The following is a 21,083-nucleotide window of genomic DNA, read 5'->3' as shown; positions in this document are numbered from 1 at the left end:
TGCTGCTGTTCGTGGAGGTGAGGCCCGGCGGGGCTGGCGCGGGGCCGGGCCGGGCCGGGCCATGTGGCGGGAAGGCCGCGCACGCTGCTCCGCGCCGGGGCTGACACAGCAAATCCGGGCCCGGAGAGGCGGGGGGGGGAGGGCTCGGCCTTCTCGAAGGTTCCGCCGGTGCCGGGGCTCCCGGGGGGGGTGGGGGGGGGGGAGGTGAAAGGCACCGCGGTGACCTTCGGCGGGAGCCGCCGCACCGCGGCCTGCGTGAAGGTGACGCGGGCCCGGCGGGCGGGCGGGGGCCTCCTGCGGGCCGCTCCCTCGGTAACGCTTGGCCGGGCCGCGGGGCTCCCGCTTCGGCCTGGGCGCGGTGGGAAGCGGTTCCGCGGTGCTTGAACACCGGCGATGGGATGGGGGCAGCGCGCTCGGCCGGCGGAGCGGCCCCGCTGGGTCTGATCCCATTGCGGGTCGGGTCGGGCCGGCCCCAGCCGTGGAGGTGACCCGGGGAGGGCGCCGGGGGGTGGCGGTCGAGATCCCTGTGTCCGTCCCGGCAGCGCGTTGGGGTCCGCGGCCGCGGCCTCGTCGCTCTGCAGCGTTTCAAACGGCGCCGTGAGGCCGCTCCAGCGTTTGCTGGCCGAGCCCGGGGAATTGCGTGGCCGCTTTGGACTCCGCAGTAAGTTTTGGCCTATGAAGCGTGCAGAGCAAACGGGTGCTGGGAGGACGGTGGATTGTGGCGTGTGTGCGGTGGTGGGGGGGTCTTTCCAGTGAATGCCGACACGCGTCCCGTGGTTAGGAGCCGCTACATGTAAAGGTGTGGGAAGGAGCATCTTCCTGTGGCTCATTGCCCCGGTCCTGAGCGTATTCAGGATGGTCTGAATGTCACTTCATTTGTACGGAGGGGGAAGCACACAATGGGCACAGAGTGACAGCGTTTGGTTTGACTGTCTTTATCTTCAGGAGGAGCTGTTGGAGCGATGGGAGCTGCGGTGGCAGTGCTTGGGTGCTGGATGGGGCTCAAAAGGAGCTGGAGCAAATGGAGCAGCGCGTGTGTGCGTGTTCAGTGAACCGTTTTAAAGCAGAAACTCGACTTGGGTTGCTTCGCTTGGTCTTCTTTCTCTCCCACTGAATGTGGGGCGTTAGTGTCTGTGCTTTCCATTCAGGAAGAATTGGGAAGGTTTAATGATGAGCTCTTGAGGAGAATTCACACTTTCTGAAGGTGCCTTGTCACTGCCAGGGCAGGGAACATGAGTTCTTACCCAGCTGCTCTGAAACACTGGAGTTGGATGCTTAGAAGCAGATGCAGCTTTTACCTTAGGATCATTGGGATTGCCTGAAAAATAAGGTACAGAAGGGGACTGTGCTGGAAGTCCTGAAGGAGGATTCCCTGCCTCCCTTTAGCTGTCAGCGTTACCTTTTACACTTGAGTGTGCACGTGGTGAACGTGAATTGATTCCTCCATGGGGGAGTTTGCTTTTCCTTTAGCATCCCTTGGCAGAAAACACTTGCTGCAGTAAGGGGCTGGTGGGAGGCTCCCACTGTTCTTTGTGCATTATTGGTGTAGCTCTTGTTTCTCACTTCCAGCCAGGAGCAGGGGTGCTGTTCACAGTCCATGATTCAGGTGCGTTGGGAACATTAAGAAATGCATTGTGAAGAGTGGGATTGATAACAGCTGGATGGGCCTGCTTTGGGCTGTGGTCAGTTGGTACCTGGTCCTAATTCGGTGTATTAGGAATTTATTGGGCAAATTGAAATCTTTGTTTTTCAGGTGGGTGAAACAGCGCTCTGATTGTTGCCAGTGATGTTTCCTAGCTGGAAAACCAGGCCTGTGGGAGGCACTGGGTGTTGCTGGCTCTGTTTGCTGGTAGCTGAGGCTTCCAGCTTCCCTCTAAGTGCTCCCCCCCCCGTTCATACAGGAGGGATGGACACACAAGATGGTGACACAGGTACCATCTTCATACAGCAGAACTGTGTTTGCTTGACCGAGGGCGAAAGGAGGCACCCGCAGTCGTGGGATGCTAATGACAGAACCACGCTGCGTTCAGTGGAAGTAACTCTCTTGTAACCATTAAAGTTAATGTGTGTTTTGTGAACTACCTGGGACCTTCCGAGGGCTGAGCTGTCGTTACCTGATCTCCTGTGGTCAGTTCCAACGGAGTTGTTCTTGTTGCTTTTGGTCCGACACCAGCTTTCTCTCTCTTGGTTTGCCTCACAGCCTGGATAAGCTCTGGGGAGGTGACAGGTAACTGGCACGGGTCCGAGTCCACTTTGGACACACGTTTCTTTCCCTACCTGTCAAACCCCCCCGCCAGCTTCTCTTTGCCATGGATTTGCTGATCCTTAGGTTTTTTTTTTTTCCCCTTTCCACTTCTGGAAAATGCTTTGATTCTCGCCTTATGAGTTTTATTAACTTCTCGATTTTTCCCTTGGATTCCTTGTTAGAGAATCAAGTTTGCTCTGGGAAATCTGTCACAAGCTCAGTGCAGGATAATTTGCTATTTAAATAGACTGCTTTAAAAGAAACTCCACGTTTCCATTTTTGCTTGCCTTAATTGAATCTGTTAAATGTAATTCCGACTTGCAGTGAGAAACTGATGCTTTGCCATCCTTTCGCAGCGAGATAGATGCTTTCTAGTTGGTTGTGTGAGGAGCTGCTGAAGGAGAATCTTTGATCCCCGTTTGCCTAAAGCAGTGGGAGCTGGAGGGCAGCTCTGCTGCGGAGGACAGCTTTGTCAGCTCCCGGGCACCAGTTCCTAACCTTTGTAACTCTGGAAAGCTTTAACCTCATCATGAAAGTTCCCGATAGCCGCTGGGAGGGTTGTTGTGCAGCCAATCACAGGGGCTCGGTGGTGGTTGGCCTCAGTTAAATAAGCAAGAATTGAGATTCTGGCCCCCTCTTCAGAAGAGCCGCTCGTGGGGCACAGCACGCTGTACTTTCAACAGGCTTATGGAAATGAGGGACTTCTCCTCTCGGAGTCAGAGAATCGTAGAATAGTTGGGGTTGGGGAGGAGTATCTGAAGGGGTGCGGTGGGGATGCTGGGGAGGGACTCTTCATTAGGGACTGCAGTGACAGGACAAGGGGTAACGGGTTCAGACTGAAACAGGGGAAGTTTAGATTGGATCTAAGGAGGAAATTCTTTCCTGTGAGGGTGGTGAGGCACTGGAATGGGTTGCCCAGGGAGGTTGGGAATGCTCCATCCCTGGCAATGTTCAAGGCCAGGTTGGACAAGGCCTTGGGTGACCTGGTTTAGTGTGAGGTGTCCCTGCCCATGGCAGGGGGGTTGGAACTGGGTGAGCTTCAGGTCCTTTCCAACCCTAACTATTCTATGATTCTATGACTTTAAAATCATCTAGTGCGCGGTGTCTTGCTGTTAGCGTGCATGGCATCAGGGCCGGGCCTTGCCGAGTCGCAGTACATGTCATGAAGTGTTTCTAGAACAAAGAGGAAGCAGCCCACGCTCTGTTCCAGGTGTGTTCCGTTGTATTCATGGCTCCATTCATCACTGTATCACCCTGCAATCAGTTTAGTTCCTTCGTGCTCTTCACTTGGATCTGTGATTTCTGAACTTCCATGTCACCACGTGTGTCTTCTGTTTGCTAAAGGGAGTAACATCATTTGTCATCCTCAGAGTTGCTTTTTCCTTCTGATCCCCTCCACAAGTGTAGTGAGCTCCCTGAAGTGAAGTTTCACTTTATCAGACTTATTCCTTAAAATTGCTTTCTGCATGAGCCTACATTCTGACCTCAGAGACATAAGGCAGTGAGTAAGTTTGTTTTAATGGAATAATGAATCCTCTCCTGGTTGTCTCTCGTCTCTCTTGCTTCGATGAAAAGTAAATTCAAGGAAATGGGATGTGCTGGTGCTCGCTCCTGAAGCGAGTGGGTGCAGCAGGTCACTTTCTTCCAGGGTTCTTTTGCTGGGGAACAATTGCTCTGGCACAGAAGGGAGCTGTGCCTGTGTCCTCTCACACTGAACCGCGTCCTTCTGCTTCCAGTGATACTCTTCTGCCAGGATTAATGGAAGTGGGAAAGCTCCATTGGTGTGTGGGTTCAACCAGTTGTGCCTGTGGGGGGGTCCTGAATCCCAGAGAGGGCCTTGCACAAACTGTGCCCTTTGTTTTGCCTTTTCTCATGATTGTCTTCAGCCTCTCTGGTGGTGGCTGGAGGTTTTTTGTTGCTGGATCTGGGCTTGTCCTTGTAGCAAACAGCTTTGGCACTAGGCGTGACCTTGGTAGAGGAATTATCTCTAAAGCTATTGCAACTGCTTCCTTATCCTTTTGCTTTATGTTTGAGGCCTATGGTAAGGCACTCCTTAATTTCAGAATTCAGAGGCTGGTCTCTTAAATATCAAACTTCCTTATATTGGAATTTGTGTGATAGGAGCTGGGATTAGTGGCTTTGGCCTTTTAAAGTCGAGCCAGTGGTGTGAGTGCAGTGGGCTGCCCTCCGATGCCTGAAGGAACCTGTTTGGAGCAAGCGCCGTTGCTTGTGGGGTGTTTGGAATGCTTGCAAAAGCAGAGTTTCGTGTTTATGTGGAAGGAGTTTGTTTTCTCATGGTAGAGCAAAAGCCATCGCAGTGCTTATCCTCTGTGCTGTTGCTGGACTCCTTCCCCAAAGGCCCTTGAGCAGCTCTTGGAAGGGCACCTTGGAAGGCACCCTGTTTTGCCATGGGAATATTTATCTGTGTCAGATTCCAGGTTGGAATCCAGCAGTTTCTCTTGTCTGTCTCATTGTTTCCCCTCTAACTATGGACTTTGTTGCCCAGTCTCAAAGGGAGACGATCCCCCTCAGCAGCCTGGGACGCTGTGTGTGTATCCCATCACTTGGAACACCTCTCAGTGTCCTTGGCTGCAAGTTGAAGGAAATGATTAGTGTGGAAATTACTAGTAATTAGTAGTAAACCCACTGATGTGTGTAAGATGTAGGTAAACTCCTGGGGAAATGGGGTAGTACTCAGGTAAGTTGATGAGGAATCCTGGCATAGCGCAGGCGATGCTTGGTTAGTATAGATGTCACTAAGCCATTAGTTTCTTCTCCTTGACATATGTTTTTTTACCATCCTTTCTAGGAAGGGGTCTGGAGGAGGGAAAATTTCCCTCTCTGGTGAAAGGGACCTGGAGCATTATGACAGTCAAGTCTTTAAAAGCTTGTGAGTTCCCAGAGTCCTTGACGGCTAGCTGCTGCCTCTGCTGCTCTTGTCGGATGTCAATAAAGAGAGGTTGAAGGCAACACTTCTCATGGAGGTAGAAATGAAATACTTGGAAAATACCAAGGATTTTCCTGTTTTGATTAATGAAAAAGAAAAATAAATCACATAGGTGCTTAATAGCTGGTTAGACACTTGAGATGTGGAACTAGAGCAAAAGAAATCACTAAATTCACCTGTATTGTCTGCCTTGACTTCTGAAGCAGCTCGGGATTGTTTCTCCTAATGGAAGTGTTCTGGTCTCTCCAGCAGGTAACATCCAAGGGCGCTGGCTTAAACCCTAACGCCAAAGTGTGGCAAGAAGTGCCCCAGGGGAGCGGGGAGGCTGTGCCACCGACGAATGGCGCAGAGCACTCGTGGCAAGAAACAGCGGCTGCGCAGGGGACTCCTGCTGAGGGTGAGATGGCACAGCCCCGGGTTTAGAGCCCAGCTCTGCGTAGCACTGAGGCTTCTCTGTAGGACTTCTGCCCTGAGAAGCAACCTCTGGCTCTTGTCCTTGAAGTTGTTAGGATGCAGTATGGGATAAACATGAGAAAGCAGTAGGCACTTTATAGAGATAATTGGCCTGACCAGGATCCCTAAACCACCTCTGGTTTTTAGTGTCCAGAGCTGTGCTAGCACAGGACAGATACCAGGATCCAAGGGGCCCAGTGATGACTGAGTAACGCGCTAAGAGGGAGACAGGATGCTAAATGTGTAGAAATGGTTTCGTGGCTTGTTCACCGTTGCTGCACTTTAGTATGCACTTTACCCCGTGAACGGGAAAATAAGATCTGAGGGCACCTGTGATCCTGGTAAATCACTGAGGTGGTGCCAGGAACTGTTAGACAGGAGCGTTGTGCTGGAGTAGGGACTGCAAAGCATCTGTGTTAACACCTCTCCGTTTAGGCTGATCCTGTTTCAGTCCCTGTTTTCCATACTTCCCATGTGGTTGGCCAGAACTAAATATTCAAATGGTTTAACTCCTCTGATTTGGCCTAGACTTGATCTGAAGCCAGTTGTGTAGCCAATGTACTCAAAGCACAGCAGAGGCCTGTTAAGCAGGAAGCAGAAGACCCCCTGGAAAAAGGCATAGGAAAAGTTAGGGATAAAGACGCAAGGATTCAGTTTGTGTGGTGGCCCTGTCAAAAGTTTCCGGTAAGTCAGCAGAAGCAGAGAGAGAATTCTGAGTTTGTGACACAGACTCCTTCCAGATACAGTGTTCTTGCTTTTAAGCAGTTCCTAATGCAAGTAGTTGAATAGTGTCTCTTCTCCGAAGCGTGTTTTAGTGAATTCATTGTTAGCGTGGAAAAGATCCAGCAGAGGAGTTGATTTTCTTGGAGCAGCCTCCTTTGCCTGATCACACTGAAGTTGTGCTTGGTTTTATCTCGAGCAGCTGTGGTGAGGGCTAAGCTGAGGTGTCCTGAAGAGATTGGCTGGTTTCAGCGTGTGTTATAACAGCCACTAGATGCTTCTGGGTCCTTTATGTAAATGGGAATCACGTAATGCATTGATGTAAGCTACTTCAGTGCTTTGGGTTTAGGAGCTCACAGTAGGTTTTCTGTCGCTGGCTGTTCCTCTGCCAGGTAACATAGAGATTGCAGAGGATAGCTGCAAGCAATATGAAGTGATGTATTCCCCGTCTTGTGAGGCCACAAGAAATGGGACAGGAGTCGATGAAGCATCTGCAAATGGAATTGTCCTGGCGACGGAGGATCTTGGATACCAAATCTATGAAGTGTCTGGTGAGTAGCTGAGTTCAGTGCCTCTGTCAGTACGTGTCATCCTCTGAAGTGTGCTGCAATATGATATGACTGAGTGGGAGCTATGTGTGTTCGAGAAGATCCATAGCACTTGGCCAAGTAGGTGAAAACTGGGATCCAAGTCATTTGAGAAGATGTAGAGTGGTGCTCTGTAAGCGTGTCTCAGATGACCTTTTCCTCTTGGCCTTACTTAAAAGGATTCTGCCTTTTGTTGTACATTGAAACGTGTTCTTGGATTGTGTTCTTAGCATGAAACTGGAACTGATGGTCAGTGTGGTCTCTTCTAGGTGAAGGCAGCTCCACTGTGTCCACAGAAGACATTAGAGAATGCTTGAAAAAGCAACTTGAATTCTGCTTCTCACGGTACAGTGCAGTTAACGTAGCTTTGTATAAACCCTGTATTAAAATCATTAACTGTTTTTTTTCTGGCTTGGTATCTATCTTCATAGAACGCTAACAGTGAGTGAGAGGTGGTTGTGATGTAACACAAGATCTGCTGTAGAAACCCTGTGGTTCCTTCTAGCTGTTCAGTCCCATCCATCCATCCTTGTCCTGTAATGGGGATTGAGTAGGATTTCTGTGCTTACGGCTCACGGTTGTCAGGTGCTGAGATGATTGAGCTGTGTGTTACCAAAAGAGGTCTCTGGCAGGATCCGTCTTGAAGACCAACATGCAGAGCACTGTAACTTCCATTCAGTTTTTGAATTACCTTGCTCTGCTTTGTGTTGATCTGCCAGGATTCTGGCTAGAGTTACGTGTGGATGGTGCAGGTGAATGTTTAGGCCTGCACTTAATCTGTTGGTTTGAGTCTTCTGTAAGGGAAGTTCAGCATTTTCATCAAATAGTGAACTTGTGTCTTTTTAGGGAGAATCTTTCAAAGGATCTCTACCTGATGTCTCAAATGGATAGTGACCAGTTCGTTCCGATATGGACAATTGCCAACATGGAAGGAATAAAGAAGCTGACAACTGATATGGACCTCATCCTTGAAGTTTTGAGATGTAAGTGTGGCTGTTTGGTGTCAGTGGAACAAAGAATCCTTGCTTGCTTTAGAGAAATGTATTGGTCTCTGAGCATGTACTTGGGTAAGTGGCTGTTCCACGCTCCTGAAGTCTCCTTTTGCTTTATAATAAACTGTTTACATCTGGCCCAGTAAGAGGTTGGACAAAGGTACTGTGAGCAGGGAAAGTCTTACTCTGGGAGTAAAGCTGGTCTTCTGATTGAGTGCAGAAGTTAGCTAGAGGTGATAAAACTAGAAGAGGCCCATTAGGAAAAGCTGGTTAGAATTCCTGGGCCGTGCACCCTGTCGCAGGATGTTCCTCGTGGCACGTGGCTTCAGGAGACTGTTGTCAGTGAACTGTTAAAGTCTTGGTTCTGACTCAGTTTCCCTGCTTGACCTTTCCCTGTCGGGGCTTTGCCTAGGAGTGGTTTTATACCCTCTGACTTGAGTATGAGCTGGGAATGAATTGAACTTAGGACTGAGCTTTCTAGATAGTTAAGCTGTAGGTGGAAGCAACATCAAACAGCTAAACTATGCTGAAGATCTAACAGGACATAGCAGATCAAACAGTCCTTTACCCCGAATTCCAGAAAGCTGGATTCTTAAGCAGCTCTTTGTTACGAGTTTGGTAATGGAGTCTGTTACTGCTGAGGTGTTTTGCTGTGCACAGTGTCCAGTATTAAGCCAAGTTTCTGGTTTAATTTCAGCTTCTCCTATGGTACAAGTGGATGAGAGAGGGGAGAAAGTAAGACCAAACCACAAGCGATGTATTATCATTCTTCGGGAGATCCCTGAAACAACACCTATAGAGGTAAGTAAATAGAAATGAAAGAAAGAAGAGCCTGTTGATGGGTTTGGAAGGTGCCTTCAGACAGCAGCAGGAAGTGTTGCTTCAAAGGTCAGCTGGCATTTCATTTGATTAAACACTGATATTTTTCTTGTCAATCACGTAAGTTATCTTTCCTGCCTGGCTGTACTATCAAAAGAGCCAAAGTAAAAACTTGCTGGCGTTGTTGTCCCTTCCCCTTATTTACTTACACATTAAAATGCTCTCCAGTGAACTTCCCTCTGCCCCAAACCTGAGCTGGCTGGGCTTTTTGGGAAGGACGTTTAGACTGGTTTCTTTTCAGATCCCGAAGCAAAACCAGTCCAGGGCATAGCTTGGAATTCAGGCTGAATTTTTGTCACAGCAGTAACTTCCCTTGAAGTCAGACGGTTGTTTTGGCAGCGAGAAATGTTACTAAACATTTCTCATTCATTGTGACCCAGTGTGAGCTGAGCTCATTATGTTCAGGGAAGGGAGGATAATAAAATTCCTACTGATATTTGGTGAACGGAATGATTTAGTTCTTTGTTCTCTCAAGTTGTAACACAGGGTGTTTGTCTACCAGCATTTTTAATCAGTTCTTTCAGTTCAAATGCTGAACAACTGCTTTGCCCTCTCTTTGAAATCTGATTATTGCAAAGCTGTCAGGTTGCCTTGGCTTAAAAATATTTGCTAGAATCGTTCTTGTCTAGGTGTCTCCCCTGAGCTAAAGCCACATTTGGGCCACCTCTTTCATACAGAAGTGTCACCACTTCTACACTGAGCTCGGGTTTCTTTCCACATGGGTCTGCTACTTTATAGTTGAAGCGCTCAATGAGCTGGACTGGTGTTGTTGGGTTCAGAAACACACCTCAAGGGAATGAAAGAACATCCCTGGTTAAGGGAGAACTGCAGCTGGAGTGTAAGCTTCTGTTGGTTTAGTGCTCTCTTTACACCTTAGAGCTGGCTCCCCTTGACTGCCTGACTTCTCCCCCTTAGGAGGTTAAAGCTCTGTTTAAAAATGAGAACTGCCCCAAAGTGATCAGCTGTGAGTTTGCTCACAACAACAACTGGTACGTTACATTCCAGTCGGATACGGATGCCCAACAGGTAAGGCTGCCTTCAGCTCTCAGTGACATCTCGGTTTTGTTACTACTACTCCTCCTGCTCAGGAGGATTGCATGTGTGCTTCCTGTGCCTGGCATAAATGGGTGTTTGCTGATACCCCTTTTGTTATTTTAAGAGGTTATTGGCAAGTTCTAGTTAATAGAGAAGAAAGGTGAGAGCCTGTGGGGTTATAACTCCCTTGTCTGCCTCTTGCCTCAGTGCTCTGTGGCCGTAACTGTCATCCAGTATGCTGAATTTGAAGTGCTAATGAATTTAGCTGGGTTAATGGGGTAGTACATTGCCACACGTTTGTGTTAATCGTGCAGTATCCTTGGAGAAGTACAGTTTTATCAAGGTGTCTCATCTCTTTCATATCTGCAGGCATTTAAATACCTAAGGGAAGAAGTGAAAACCTTTCAGGGCAAGCCAGTAATGGTAAGGCTGCATTATGTGAGGATTCTGTTAGAACTGCATTGTGTATTCTTTGTGTTTGGATGATAATGTGCATGGGGGGTGTTATGACACTGAGGAATTAGTGGGATGGTTCATACTACTTGCTCTGTTGGCTGTGAACTTGAATGAGGTCATGGATAGCTCTGAGAAATGACAGTCGTGTGGCTGCTGGTTATTCCCAGTGCTGCTTCCCAGGAGGTGTGAAATACATTCCTGTTTCATCTTCCCTTCTCCACGCTGCCCAGAATCTGGGTCTGCAGAGCTCAGGTCCCTTGCCATCAGGAGTCTCTAGCCTGAGTTAGCTGCTCTGCAGCTAAGGCTCCAGTGATCTGTTTGTACTGTGAGAGGAGCTGTCAGAATTGGAGCCCGGACAATTAACTGCTATAGAAAGCAGTGCCTGTCTTAAACTTGATGGATTCTCTACCTAAAGTGTGTCCTTCCCTTTAGCACGCTGTGAGACTGTAATCTCTCTTGATTTTATCAGTGTTTATTCATAAGCAGTAATCAATCTTCTTCCTCTTAGCATCCCCTGTTACAATTTCAGTAGGCCAGAAGGATTTCTCCTCCTTTTCTCCCAACCCTGCGATGTGATTTGCTGTCTTGCAGGCAAGGATAAAAGCCATCAACACGTTTTTTGCTAAGAATGGTTACCGGGTAGTGGATTCCAGTGTCTACACTCAGCCAGTTCAAACACAAGCACAGTTTGCCTCACCGCTGTTTATGCAGCCTGTATATAGTCCTCAGCAGTACTCAATTTACAGCATCGTGCCTCAGACTTGGTCTCCAAATCCTGCACCTTACTTTGAAACACCACTGGTGAGTAACGGCGGGTGGAAACGTGAGGAGCTAACTCAGAACATCAGGGATCATTTGGTGAGCAGATCAGAAGGGTTAGCGGGCTTCTCAGCTGTAGAATGCACAGGTTTTCTAGTCAGATCCCTCTGTTTTAGGGTACTTCATGTTACATCATGGAATCACATACTGGTTTGGGTTGGAAAGGACCTTAATATCGTCCAGTTCCAACCCCTTCCCATGGGCAGGGACACCTGCCACTAGCCCGGGTTGCCTGAAGCCCTGTCCAGCCTGGCCTTGAGCACTGCCAGGGATGGACCTGCTAAAGCAGCGCTGCCAGAGAGGCTGCAGGGCTCCTCATGGACTGCCACTCACTTCAGTGAGTTCTGGTGTGAAATTCCATTATCCAGTAGCTGGTGTTACTGGAAAAGCTGCAAAGCAGGAGGACTCTGATGTGCAGACTGTTAGCCTGGCAGGGTTTTCACTTCGCAGCGTGCTAGATGGAAAGTACAGGCTAGATGAGTAACTGCTGAAGCTGATCTCATGAAACTGCAAACGTTTCCCTTTTAGTTGAGCCGCTGAGTTGTTGTGTGTGTGTGTGTGTTGCAGGCCCCCTTTCCTAACGGTGGATTTGTGAATGGCTTTAATACACCAGGATCATATAAAACAAATGCTGCTTCGTTGAGTATAGGTCGCCCATTCCATAGAAATCGGTAAGACAGCTCTGTTTGCTCTCTGAGAACTTCCAGTATGGAGATGCTGAAGTGTTCCTTGCCCTTGTAAAATGCAATGCCTTCTGATGGGATTGGGTCGCTTTATCAAATATGTATGACATCTGCCAATTGGATTTATAAGAGAAAATCAAGGTGGCAGCTTAAGATCCTAAAATAGTGGATGCATTTGCTGGAGAGAGCAAAGGTAACTCCTTTAAAAGCCTCAGAGGAACTCCTGCAGACAAATAACTAACTTCCTCCTAAGGTAACACTTCTAATTATGTTTGTTATACACAGATGATAAACTCCTGCAGCACAAGAGTAAGCTTTTCCTGTCGTGTGATGAGTCTTGCAGGGAGCCATTCAGTTTATGCAGCTGAGAGTTGCATGCCCTGACTGCTGTGTGCTAAAACTTCTTGATGCTGAGTCTGGGCCTGTAATTTATTTGCTTTATCCCCATCTTTCCTGTTAACTGTAAGGACTCAGCTCAGATATAAACACTGAGGGGGGAGGAAACAGCTTTGTATGTGCTGAAAGTGTACTCTGTAAATACAATGGAGTCGTAATCTGTTTGTGTGGGTGGGAATTGTTTTATTTGCAAGCTCTTTCACTGTATCCTGTGGGAATGGGAACTGCTTTTTATATCCTTTGAGAAGTCGGTTGACAACTGCCAGTACATAAGAGGGCTTGTGATGCAGTTAAAGGTCTGTGGCTGTTGGCAGAAGGTGAACTTCAGAATCTGCTCTGCAGTGACTCAGCAGAGTCTTAATGCAGGCTGTGAAACTGGGAGCATGACTCCACTTGGGAGCCAGGGCAGCTGATTCAGTTCCAGCTGCTCTGCTCCCAGTTAAGGTCTTTTTATAAAGGTGTTTGAGTTCTGTAGGGTTTTCTTTTTTTTTGCCTTAAATTGTGCTCAGACTTAAAACTCTCATGTATAGGGATCCTGTCAGAAGTTCTGGCTGCTGAAACAACACAGGAGTTGTACACACCCAAGCATTGACATCTTGAAATGCCCATACATTCACTGCTGCCTTGTAGATCACATCTGTGTGATCCTTAAGCTTTTAGAAGTCTTCTGGTTACGTCCAGGCTGAGTTGTGAAGTCAGGGCTTTAGGGTCAAGCGTGGACAGGTTCTGCTGGTCTGTCTTGGTTGTCTTATCGTTCCTGCCAGTCCTGCTCAGCCTTTGCTTGTACAAGGCTCTGGTTTTGAGCTGATAAACCTTCCTGTTGTGACAGCAGCTCCACTTCAGCAGGATTTCTCTGCAGACCGGAGACAGGGAAGGCAGCAGCCTCCAAGGTTTGGCCCAGTGATGATCAAGTATCGCGCTAAGAGAGAACAGGTCCGACAGTTGGCTGTCTGGGCAGCCTGCACCTCATGCTTTTCCTTCCTTTTGCTCTCTCATGTCATCTCTCCTTCTCTCTGCTTTTTTTCCTTTCCTTATCTTTCCTCGTCTTTTCTGCTTTGCTCTTCTGCCCAGACAACACTGCGGCCTTCTCAGTGACGGGTAAGATTATGAGATCTGAGGGCTGCAAAATGACTTGAGGATCTTCCAGTTTGAGAACAAGTTGAACCAAACGAAAGAATTCAGTTCCCTTACCTCCTCCCCGTGGTGTCTGCTGATGGAAGACTTTACCTTACTGGGGCCTTAAACCTGGTACTTAATGCTGCTTGAATTAACCTTTGCTCGGCACTGCAGACCAGCAGTTCTTGCTCCAGTTCAGTTTTGTTGCTTGTGGCTGGATCAATTTGGTCCTCAGCATGGACTTATTTCTCCACGTTGCTGCCAATGCCCCCGTGCTGCAGGCCCAGGCAAAGGAAGAATCCCTTGTTGGGTTCTTCCAGTTCTTCCACCGCTCCTAGCCTTTGGGTGGGTTTTTTTGTTGTTGTTGGTTGAGGGGTTTTTTTGGGGTGTCCCCCTCTTTGAAATCTATTGGGCAGCGACTTCAGTGTTTTCTTCAAACGGCACCGCTTGAAAGGAGAGGAGGTTGCAACAAAGCCCTTACCAAAAGGAATAGATGGAGGTAAGGAAGAGCGGTGTTTCCTGAGCTCCTTTGCCAGCTGTGACTGCACTGTAGTTGGTGGTGGTTCCGTGCCTCGTGGTTTGGGTGACTGAGATGCTGCTCTGTGTCCCGCAGCGTGAAGCCCCACTTCCGATCATCCAGCAGCTCGGAACACGCTGCGGAGGGTCCAGCTGCCCTCGGTACCATGCCCATGGGGGACGGACCACTGAACAGAGCCAGCTCAAGGAGTTTTGTTATGGAGCGACATAACAGCACGGTAACTGGCCACCAAGACCAAGGTTATTCCCAGAAGGATTCTCCTGCTGCACAGATGGAGCAGAATGGCGATTATGGCATTGGCAGGGGCAGGTAAAGAACCAGCTGTGCTGCTTTTTGCTGTAAAACACCATGAGGCAGCTGGGACATGGTGCTGTGGGTTTGACTGACTTGTGTTAGCCAAGGGTCACCAGCCATTGGCACAGTATGTATTTCTGATGGGGAAAGCTGGTGTCTAAACAAACCAGGTGCAGTAAACACTTAACTGGGCACACGGCTGCTTCCTGCTTGACTGTACAGCTGTCAGTTGTTCTGACAAACCCCTTGCAGTGAGGCAGTGAGGTGTCTTTGTTTCAGTATAACTGCCTGGTTTGTGGCCTGAATTAAAGCAGTTGGTACTTGTGTTGCTGTAAATAAGAAGCAAATCCTCGTTTGGGGAATTTAATGCTCCTAAATGTTTTAAAGTTAACTGGTTCTATGTTCTGTCTGTTAAATCATTTAAAAATACGTGACCAAGACAGAGATGTGAGAAATCAGATGACTTCTATAAAATTATAGGATACTTTTCTATGATGGTACAGTCTCGTTGTGCCTCGTTCAGATACAGTGCTGTAGGGTACCTCCTCCATGGGGAGAGAAAAGGGAACTTGTTTACTGTATTGGCTATGAGCCAGCAGTGACTCCTCCTGAAGATGGAGAACATCCCAGAACTGTATCTTGAGGAACATCAGTAGGCTGCTGTAAATTCCCTGCCACAGGCTCCCCTTTGTGCGGATGAGTGTGCACTTCAGCTGCGTGAATGCACTTACTGACTCTGCTCTCCCTTTAAAGGAGGAACGTTTTCAGAGGTCGGAGGAGACGAGAAGACGACCGGGTTTCAGTAAGTTCTGCTTCCCTTACCGCAAGGAGTTGCACTCAGTGCAGTGTGCTGGCTTTGCGTTGGCTGGGGGAATGGTGTAGTCCTTAAGTTCCCAGGTTACGGTGTGGGGTTTCAGTGAGGAAATGCTCTGACACTCCCCCTGTTACAGCCCCATTAACGGGTATTCTCCTTCTCTAGAGACCTCAGCCTTCAGCAGAAACAAAGACTCAGACACCAAAGTTTGATTTGCTAGCATCAAATTTCCCACCTTTGCCTGGCAGCACGGCAAAAATACCAGGAGAGCCTGTGCTGGAGAGCAGGATGTCCGACATCGTTAAAGGAGTCTGCAAAGAAAAGGTACCTGCTCCTCCCTGGCACGTGCACAGTGAGCTGTATGTGCTGCCTCTCCCTTCTGCCCTGCTTAAAGAATCAGTTTTAGAGCTGCACATTAGAATGCTTCAAGCCCAAGCATTGTACTAGGCTTGTTAATCTAATAGTTAACCTGTTTGCTTTGCCCCTATAAAGAGTGCTTGCTTTAGAGATGATGCTCTAAAAGAAGTAAAATTCCCATAACCAGACTTTGTAAATAGTGTTCTTCTTGGATGTCTTGAACTGGCATATTGAGGAGCAGTTGAAGCACATTCTGATCTTTCCATCCTTTGCAATTTACCCTTTCTGTGCAGGAAAGCAAAGATTTGCTGCCCAGCTCTCCAGCCCCTGCTCAGGAAGAAGAGACGCACAGCCCTGTCCAACAGCCTGTGGCAAGTGTGAGTTCACCAAGTCAGACTGAAGCTGTGGTCTTAAGGTATGGAGATTACTTAAGAATATTATAGTTTGCATGCTCTTAGCAAAGAATGGTGGTGTTTCTTCTCCCTCTGAGGTAGGCAGCTTCTCTAGAGGCCACTAGATGGAAGTAACAAATGGTGGTAATGGCCCTAAAAACCCTCAGTTGTGACTTCAAAGGAAGAAAACGCTTTCTCACACGGTGATTTCTGTGTGAATAGGCTTTAATGATAAATTGTTCTTGATGTAACAGCACAGTTCAGCCAGAGAGCAAGCCAGAAGAAGCGTCTGCTCAGAAAGAAGTCACAAGCCACGTTTCCCCACCCGTGTCTGTGTCTCCTACCAGTGCTGCAAAGCCACCAAGGACAAATACCACTTCACCTTCTGCTAATGCAAGTGCAGCTCCTGCTTTGTTGATGCAGGTGAGGCCCAGAGCAAGGAGTGGGTGGGGAACGTGGGGACCTTTCTCTTGGATGTGCTGTAGTGCCTGGGACCTTCTCATGTGGAGTTTGCCACAGCTTGTAGTGTAATCATAGAATCATAGGATCGTTAGGGTTGGAAAGGACCTTAAGATCATCCAGTTCCTGCCATGGGCAGGGACACCTCACACTAAACCAGGTCACCCAAGGCTCTGTCCAACCTGGTCTTGAACACTGCCAGGGATGGAGCATTCCCAACCTCCCTGGGCAACCCATTCCAGTGCCTCAGCACCCTCACAGGAAAGAATTTCCTCCTTAGATCCAACCTAAACTTCCCCTGTTTCAGTTTGAACCCGTTACCCCTTGTCCTGTCACTGCAGTCCCTAATGAAGAGTCCCTCCCCAGCATCCCTATAGCCCCCTTCAGATAACGGTTCCTCGTACACGTTCTCGCTGTCGTGCCTGTGACGGGGTGGAAGAGCACAGCGTGGTTGTTCTGGTACATGAACCTTGCTCTTCTCCCTTGGTCCCAAAGGAGCCCCGCAAGCTAAGTTACGCTGAAGTTTGCCAGAAGCCCCCAAAGGAGCCTCCTCCGGTCCCTGTTCAGCCTCTCCGGGAGCATCGCACCAACATCGTTCCCCCTGCCAAACCCGAAGACAACGGTACGCCCGAGAAGGCTTCGGAGCGGGCTCCCGACAAGGCTGAAGGCCGGCTGAAGGATTATTCTGGCTTCCGAGGCAACGGGCCTGCCAGGGGAGCTGCTGGGAAAATCAGGGAACAGAGGCGCCAGTTTGGACGCAGATCATCGCCTCAGGGAGCACCTCGGCGTGTCGGCAAGGAGCAGTACGTGCCACCCCGCTCACCAAAGTAACACCTGGCCAGCCAGTTGTTCCTCTGCTTCGTTTGAGCTGTGGACAGATAAGCAGCAAAAGGAGACTGTGAGAAAGGAGTATTCACGAAGGGGAATACTGAACTGGAGCGCGGCTTGTGCGGAGAAGTTGGGGAGGGTCCCGAAATTCATCTCTCAAAGTGATTTCACAGATGCTGGAGGATTCCAATCGATATAAATATAGAGATTATAATTTTTGTATTTTTTTTTTTGTTTTGTTTTTAATTTGCAGAGGGTTTCCTGCTTGAAATCAGGTTTGGGCTTGTGAACGTAGCGTTTTGACAAAGCGAAAGGATATGAATTGAGAAGTTCCCCTGTCCCTCAGTGGAGGAGGAAAAGGATAAGAGAATATTATTTTTGAGAAATCTCTAGCATTTCTGTACAATTAGAACTTTTTTTTTTTTTAACCTATTTAACATTTGGCTTTGGGGCTGATGCATCTGCCCTTGATGGCCTTGCATTGCAGAGCACGTCTGCCGCCGAGGTGCTTGGTCGGTGTGAGTGGAGTGACTGCAGCCAGGTACCGTTGTCATGGCTTAGTCACCGATGATACAAACTGAATGTACTACTGTAGTAAACCTGGTGTTTCCAGCTTGAAGTAGAGTCTCTTGACCTTACTAATGATTCATTCAGCAAGCTTTTTTTAAACTATCATTTTCAGGATGCTGGACTGTAGATGGGAGCACGTGGACAACAAAACTTGTCTTCAGAAGGAGCCTAAAGGGAGCCCGATGGAATTTTTCATTGGCCCTTTTTCTTCGCCTCCTTTTGAAGGCAGTTTCTTAGGTTTGGGGTTGGTTTTACTTTTTTCCCTTGCTTGTTACTTTCTCTAATCTCTTTATTACAGACTTTTTGTGCATTTCTCTTGCTATGTTTTCCTGAGGCAGGCCCAGTGTAGGATTGATGGGCGGCTACACAGTACTTCATGAGCGAAGAGCCTGGGATTCCAGTGGTGGATGTGGAATTCTGCCTTGCAGGTGGGAACTGTGGGCACAGAGCTCTGCCTGTCCCACAAGGGTTAGACTGCTGTCTCTTTGGCTAGCAAATCAGAGACGTGGCTGGGTTTTCTATACACTGACAGGCATGCATGTTGGTGTATGTACTGACAGCCTCCCCATGAAAGGAGGTTTGAACTAGAAGATCTTTAAGGTCCCTTCCAAACCGTTCTATGAGTTGTGTTCTGGAGTAGGGTATTGGATGCTGTATGCTAGAAATCAGGGTTTATATGTACTGGGAACTCACTGTTTACAGCTGATGTAGTAGCAACTGACTTTTTAACTGTTTAAAGTGGAACTAAAGGTGAAGAGTTAAACCCCTCATGCTCGGAGAAGCTGCTTGGAAGGTAGTGTCTTGCCTAGCTGTGTGCTGACTAAATTTGCAACACTATTGTGTAGTAAGTGGTTAAGTTTCAAGGTGATTACCATAAAGACTGAAATAGGAAAATTCAGTGCATTAATCGGCCAAAATCAGCATGCCAGGGTTCAAAGTTCTGTATAAAGCGTTAGGGAAAAGTAGCTTCCAGCAGTAAGAATCACACCTTTTTGGGTTTTCTCTATTTTTCCTTTTTTTTTTTTTTCTTTTAGTGAATAGCAAGTGTACAAATTTAAAGTCGTAAGTTGTGAACACTGGAAAACTCAATTGTGATATATACCGTAAACATCTTAGTAATATATTAGTGTTGCCATTAGAATGAATGTAAGTGGCAGTTCAGATAACTGTGAAGACTTTTCATCTTCTGGTTTCTTAGCCAGATAATCCTTGGCGACTTCTTACTCAGTAGGCATTCTCTATCAACTGCTTTGAGAACACTCATATCTATTTTTATAAATATATATATAAAGCCAGAGTTGTCATTTCTCTAACTTATTATTCAGCTTGGCAATTGCTTTGATTTGATTCATAACACGATATAATGTATTTATGCAATTAACTGTTCATTTCTACGCATGTTATATATATACACACACATATATATATATATATATATGAACCCCAAAATCATTATTCACTTTGAAACTACCTGTACTGGGCTTGGGACGGGTTTTTTTGATTTAGTAAAAGAAATCCTTGATCACGTCTCCAGTTTAGGGATGCTTACGAGCCCTTTGCCATTTATCTCGATAATGCTACATCTGTTGGAACGACAGAGGAGTCGGAATGCTTACAAGCGTTCCGAGTTCTGAAGTGTAAGGAATTCAGCGTTAATTTTGCATCATTTTAAAGGCCATAAGGAATTACTGCAGTCCAGCTGGAGAAACAAAGCTGTATGATAGTCGCAGATATTTAGGATAGATGTGCACTGTCGTGGCAAAGTGGAGGAAGCGTTGGGATGCGAGCGGCTGCTGTGAGCTGTTTGCTGCTCCGAGGAGCTCCTCTTTGGGAAGAGACTTGTGGAGATCTTCCTCTCCAGGCTCTGGGGTGAGGGCATGGAGCTAATCCTGATCCATGCAGGCATCCGCTTCCAGGGCAGTGCAGAGAGTAACTGCGTAGTGCTGAAGGTATCCAAGTTGTTAAGGATTGTGAAATGTAACTTCTTCATTTATTAGATATGGGGAAGGGGGGGGGGGAACCCCAAACTGCAGTTCAGTCTTGGTTTTGTGAGGCGATTGGGAAAGCTTGACCATGGAAAGGATGCTTTGTATGTCCTGGGTGTGCGTTTTCCAGCAGCAGATTATGGCTCTTATACAGTGTAGGCAAGTAAGTCTGTAAACCCGTTGGCTGTTTCCAGCATAGCCAAACTTGGATGAGGACAGTCACCATTATTTATTTAATACCTGCGTGCAAGGATTTAACTTCAGCGTTTCCCTTCCTCCCCCAGTGCCATTGGTAACTGTGGTTTTGTTTTCTTTCCTTTCTATTCTTTTACGTGTGTGTGCGTGTGGGGAATAAGTAAATATAAAGGCTGTGAAAACCATAGTTTTGTGTGCAAGTTCTCCTGCAGTACTTGTATTGCATGGCAAACGTATAACCTAGATGGCTAGCTGCTACATTCTCCTCCCCACTGGGGACACGGGCAAGGCCTTGTGTCTCTCTGCCTGTGTCTGCGTGTTGTGACAGACTGGGGGATGCGGGGACGGAGCCAGACTGACTGCCAGCACAGCTCCTCGTGCCCTTGGAGCTGGATCAGTTCCTCAGCAGAGGTGAAACTGTCCCTTGGTCAACAGCCACGTTCGTTGACGTGACAAGTGACGGTTCTCCGTGGTGCCTTCTTGGGTGTAAAAGTACCAGAAGGTGCAAATCCCACCTCACTTTTGAGGTTTAGGAGCTGTGGCTTGCTTTCAGCGTTGTTGGCTTTTGTTAGCTGCAGAAGTACACTTCCCCAAGTTACCTTCTTTTCCAGATCGTTGTGCACGGAAGGGATTGGGCCGCTCTCTTGTCCTTCTGCTGAGGAGTGAAAAAGAGAAGTTTTAACTGTTTGCATGTGATAGGAAAATTACAAGTGCAAAAAAACAAAAGTTTGGGGTTTATTTCCTTTTGGTTTCTAAAATTAAGTTAGGTTTCTAGCATCTTACATTCCTGCTATCTTTGTTTTGTCTTTTAAAAACCATAAAGAAAGAGTTAGCCTGGCACAGTAGGATGGTGCAGTTTTAGCAGTAGGTTAAAAAAAAAAAGAATTAAAAAAAGGCAAAAAAAATTAAAAAAAAAAAAGTAACCCACTCTATTAACCAGAAGAGAAAGATGATACTGTGGCAAATCAGTAGCAAATAAGTGACTTAATCGATGCTTTACTGTAGTTAAATAGCTATGGCCTTACTACTTTGTCGATATCAGCTTAATTGTCTTGAAACTGTCTGCTCTTTTTACTGTTAACCCGAGTGAACGTTCACCTGGGGTAGAATACCTGCTATGTACAGATGAGGATATTTTAAACCTGTAAAATGCGCCATTGTATTACAGACGATGCAACAGAAATGCACTTCGGGGGGAAACCTTGCTTTTTTTTTTGTAAATCCTTGATGACTACAGATATGCAATAGAAGTTTGTTTCTTTGTTTGTTTCTAATTTTGATATTTCCTTCTTGAAACATTAAGATCGTTGCCATTAATCCGAA

General features: G+C 47.4%; 1 protein-coding gene across 3 annotated transcripts; it reads left to right on the top strand.

Moving 5' to 3' along the window:
• Positions 1 to 6: 6 nt before the first annotated feature.
• LARP4 (La ribonucleoprotein 4) lies at positions 7 to 21,083 on the top strand. 3 transcript variants are annotated; one of them, XM_062634177.1, is made up of 16 exons: positions 7 to 17; positions 5,442 to 5,589; positions 6,758 to 6,916; positions 7,222 to 7,297; positions 7,799 to 7,935; positions 8,642 to 8,745; positions 9,739 to 9,849; positions 10,228 to 10,281; positions 10,906 to 11,115; positions 11,701 to 11,804; positions 13,942 to 14,175; positions 14,914 to 14,962; positions 15,140 to 15,298; positions 15,625 to 15,746; positions 15,978 to 16,146; positions 16,678 to 21,083. In XM_062634177.1, the coding sequence occupies exons 3-16, from the start codon at positions 6,802 to 6,804 to the stop codon at positions 17,011 to 17,013; spliced, it is 1,980 nt and encodes a 659-aa protein (XP_062490161.1). In that variant the 5' UTR covers positions 7 to 17; positions 5,442 to 5,589; positions 6,758 to 6,801; the 3' UTR covers positions 17,014 to 21,083. The 3 variants fall into 3 exon arrangements, with proteins under 3 accessions (XP_062490161.1, XP_062490160.1, XP_062490159.1); XM_062634176.1 differs by lacking the exon at positions 7 to 17 and adding an exon at positions 4,902 to 5,229 and having other exon boundaries at positions 5,445 to 5,589; XM_062634175.1 differs by lacking the exon at positions 7 to 17 and adding an exon at positions 4,902 to 5,229.

Source organism: Pezoporus occidentalis, unplaced genomic scaffold (assembly GCF_034315485.1).
Source record: "Pezoporus occidentalis ecotype Australia unplaced genomic scaffold, CSIRO_AGI_Poc_V1 ctg418, whole genome shotgun sequence".
Lineage (NCBI taxonomy): Eukaryota > Metazoa > Chordata > Aves > Psittaciformes > Psittacidae > Pezoporus > Pezoporus occidentalis.
This window is presented reverse-complemented; position numbering and strand designations above follow the sequence as displayed.

Excerpts from the sequence above, each read along its gene's own strand:
- LARP4 (XM_062634175.1), top strand. Across the intron at positions 5,590-6,757 it reads GCAGGGGACTCCTGCTGAGG|GTAACATAGAGATTGCAGAG; the intron begins GTGAGATGGCAC and ends TTCCTCTGCCAG. Across the intron at positions 7,298-7,798 it reads CTTGAATTCTGCTTCTCACG|GGAGAATCTTTCAAAGGATC; the intron begins GTACAGTGCAGT and ends GTGTCTTTTTAG.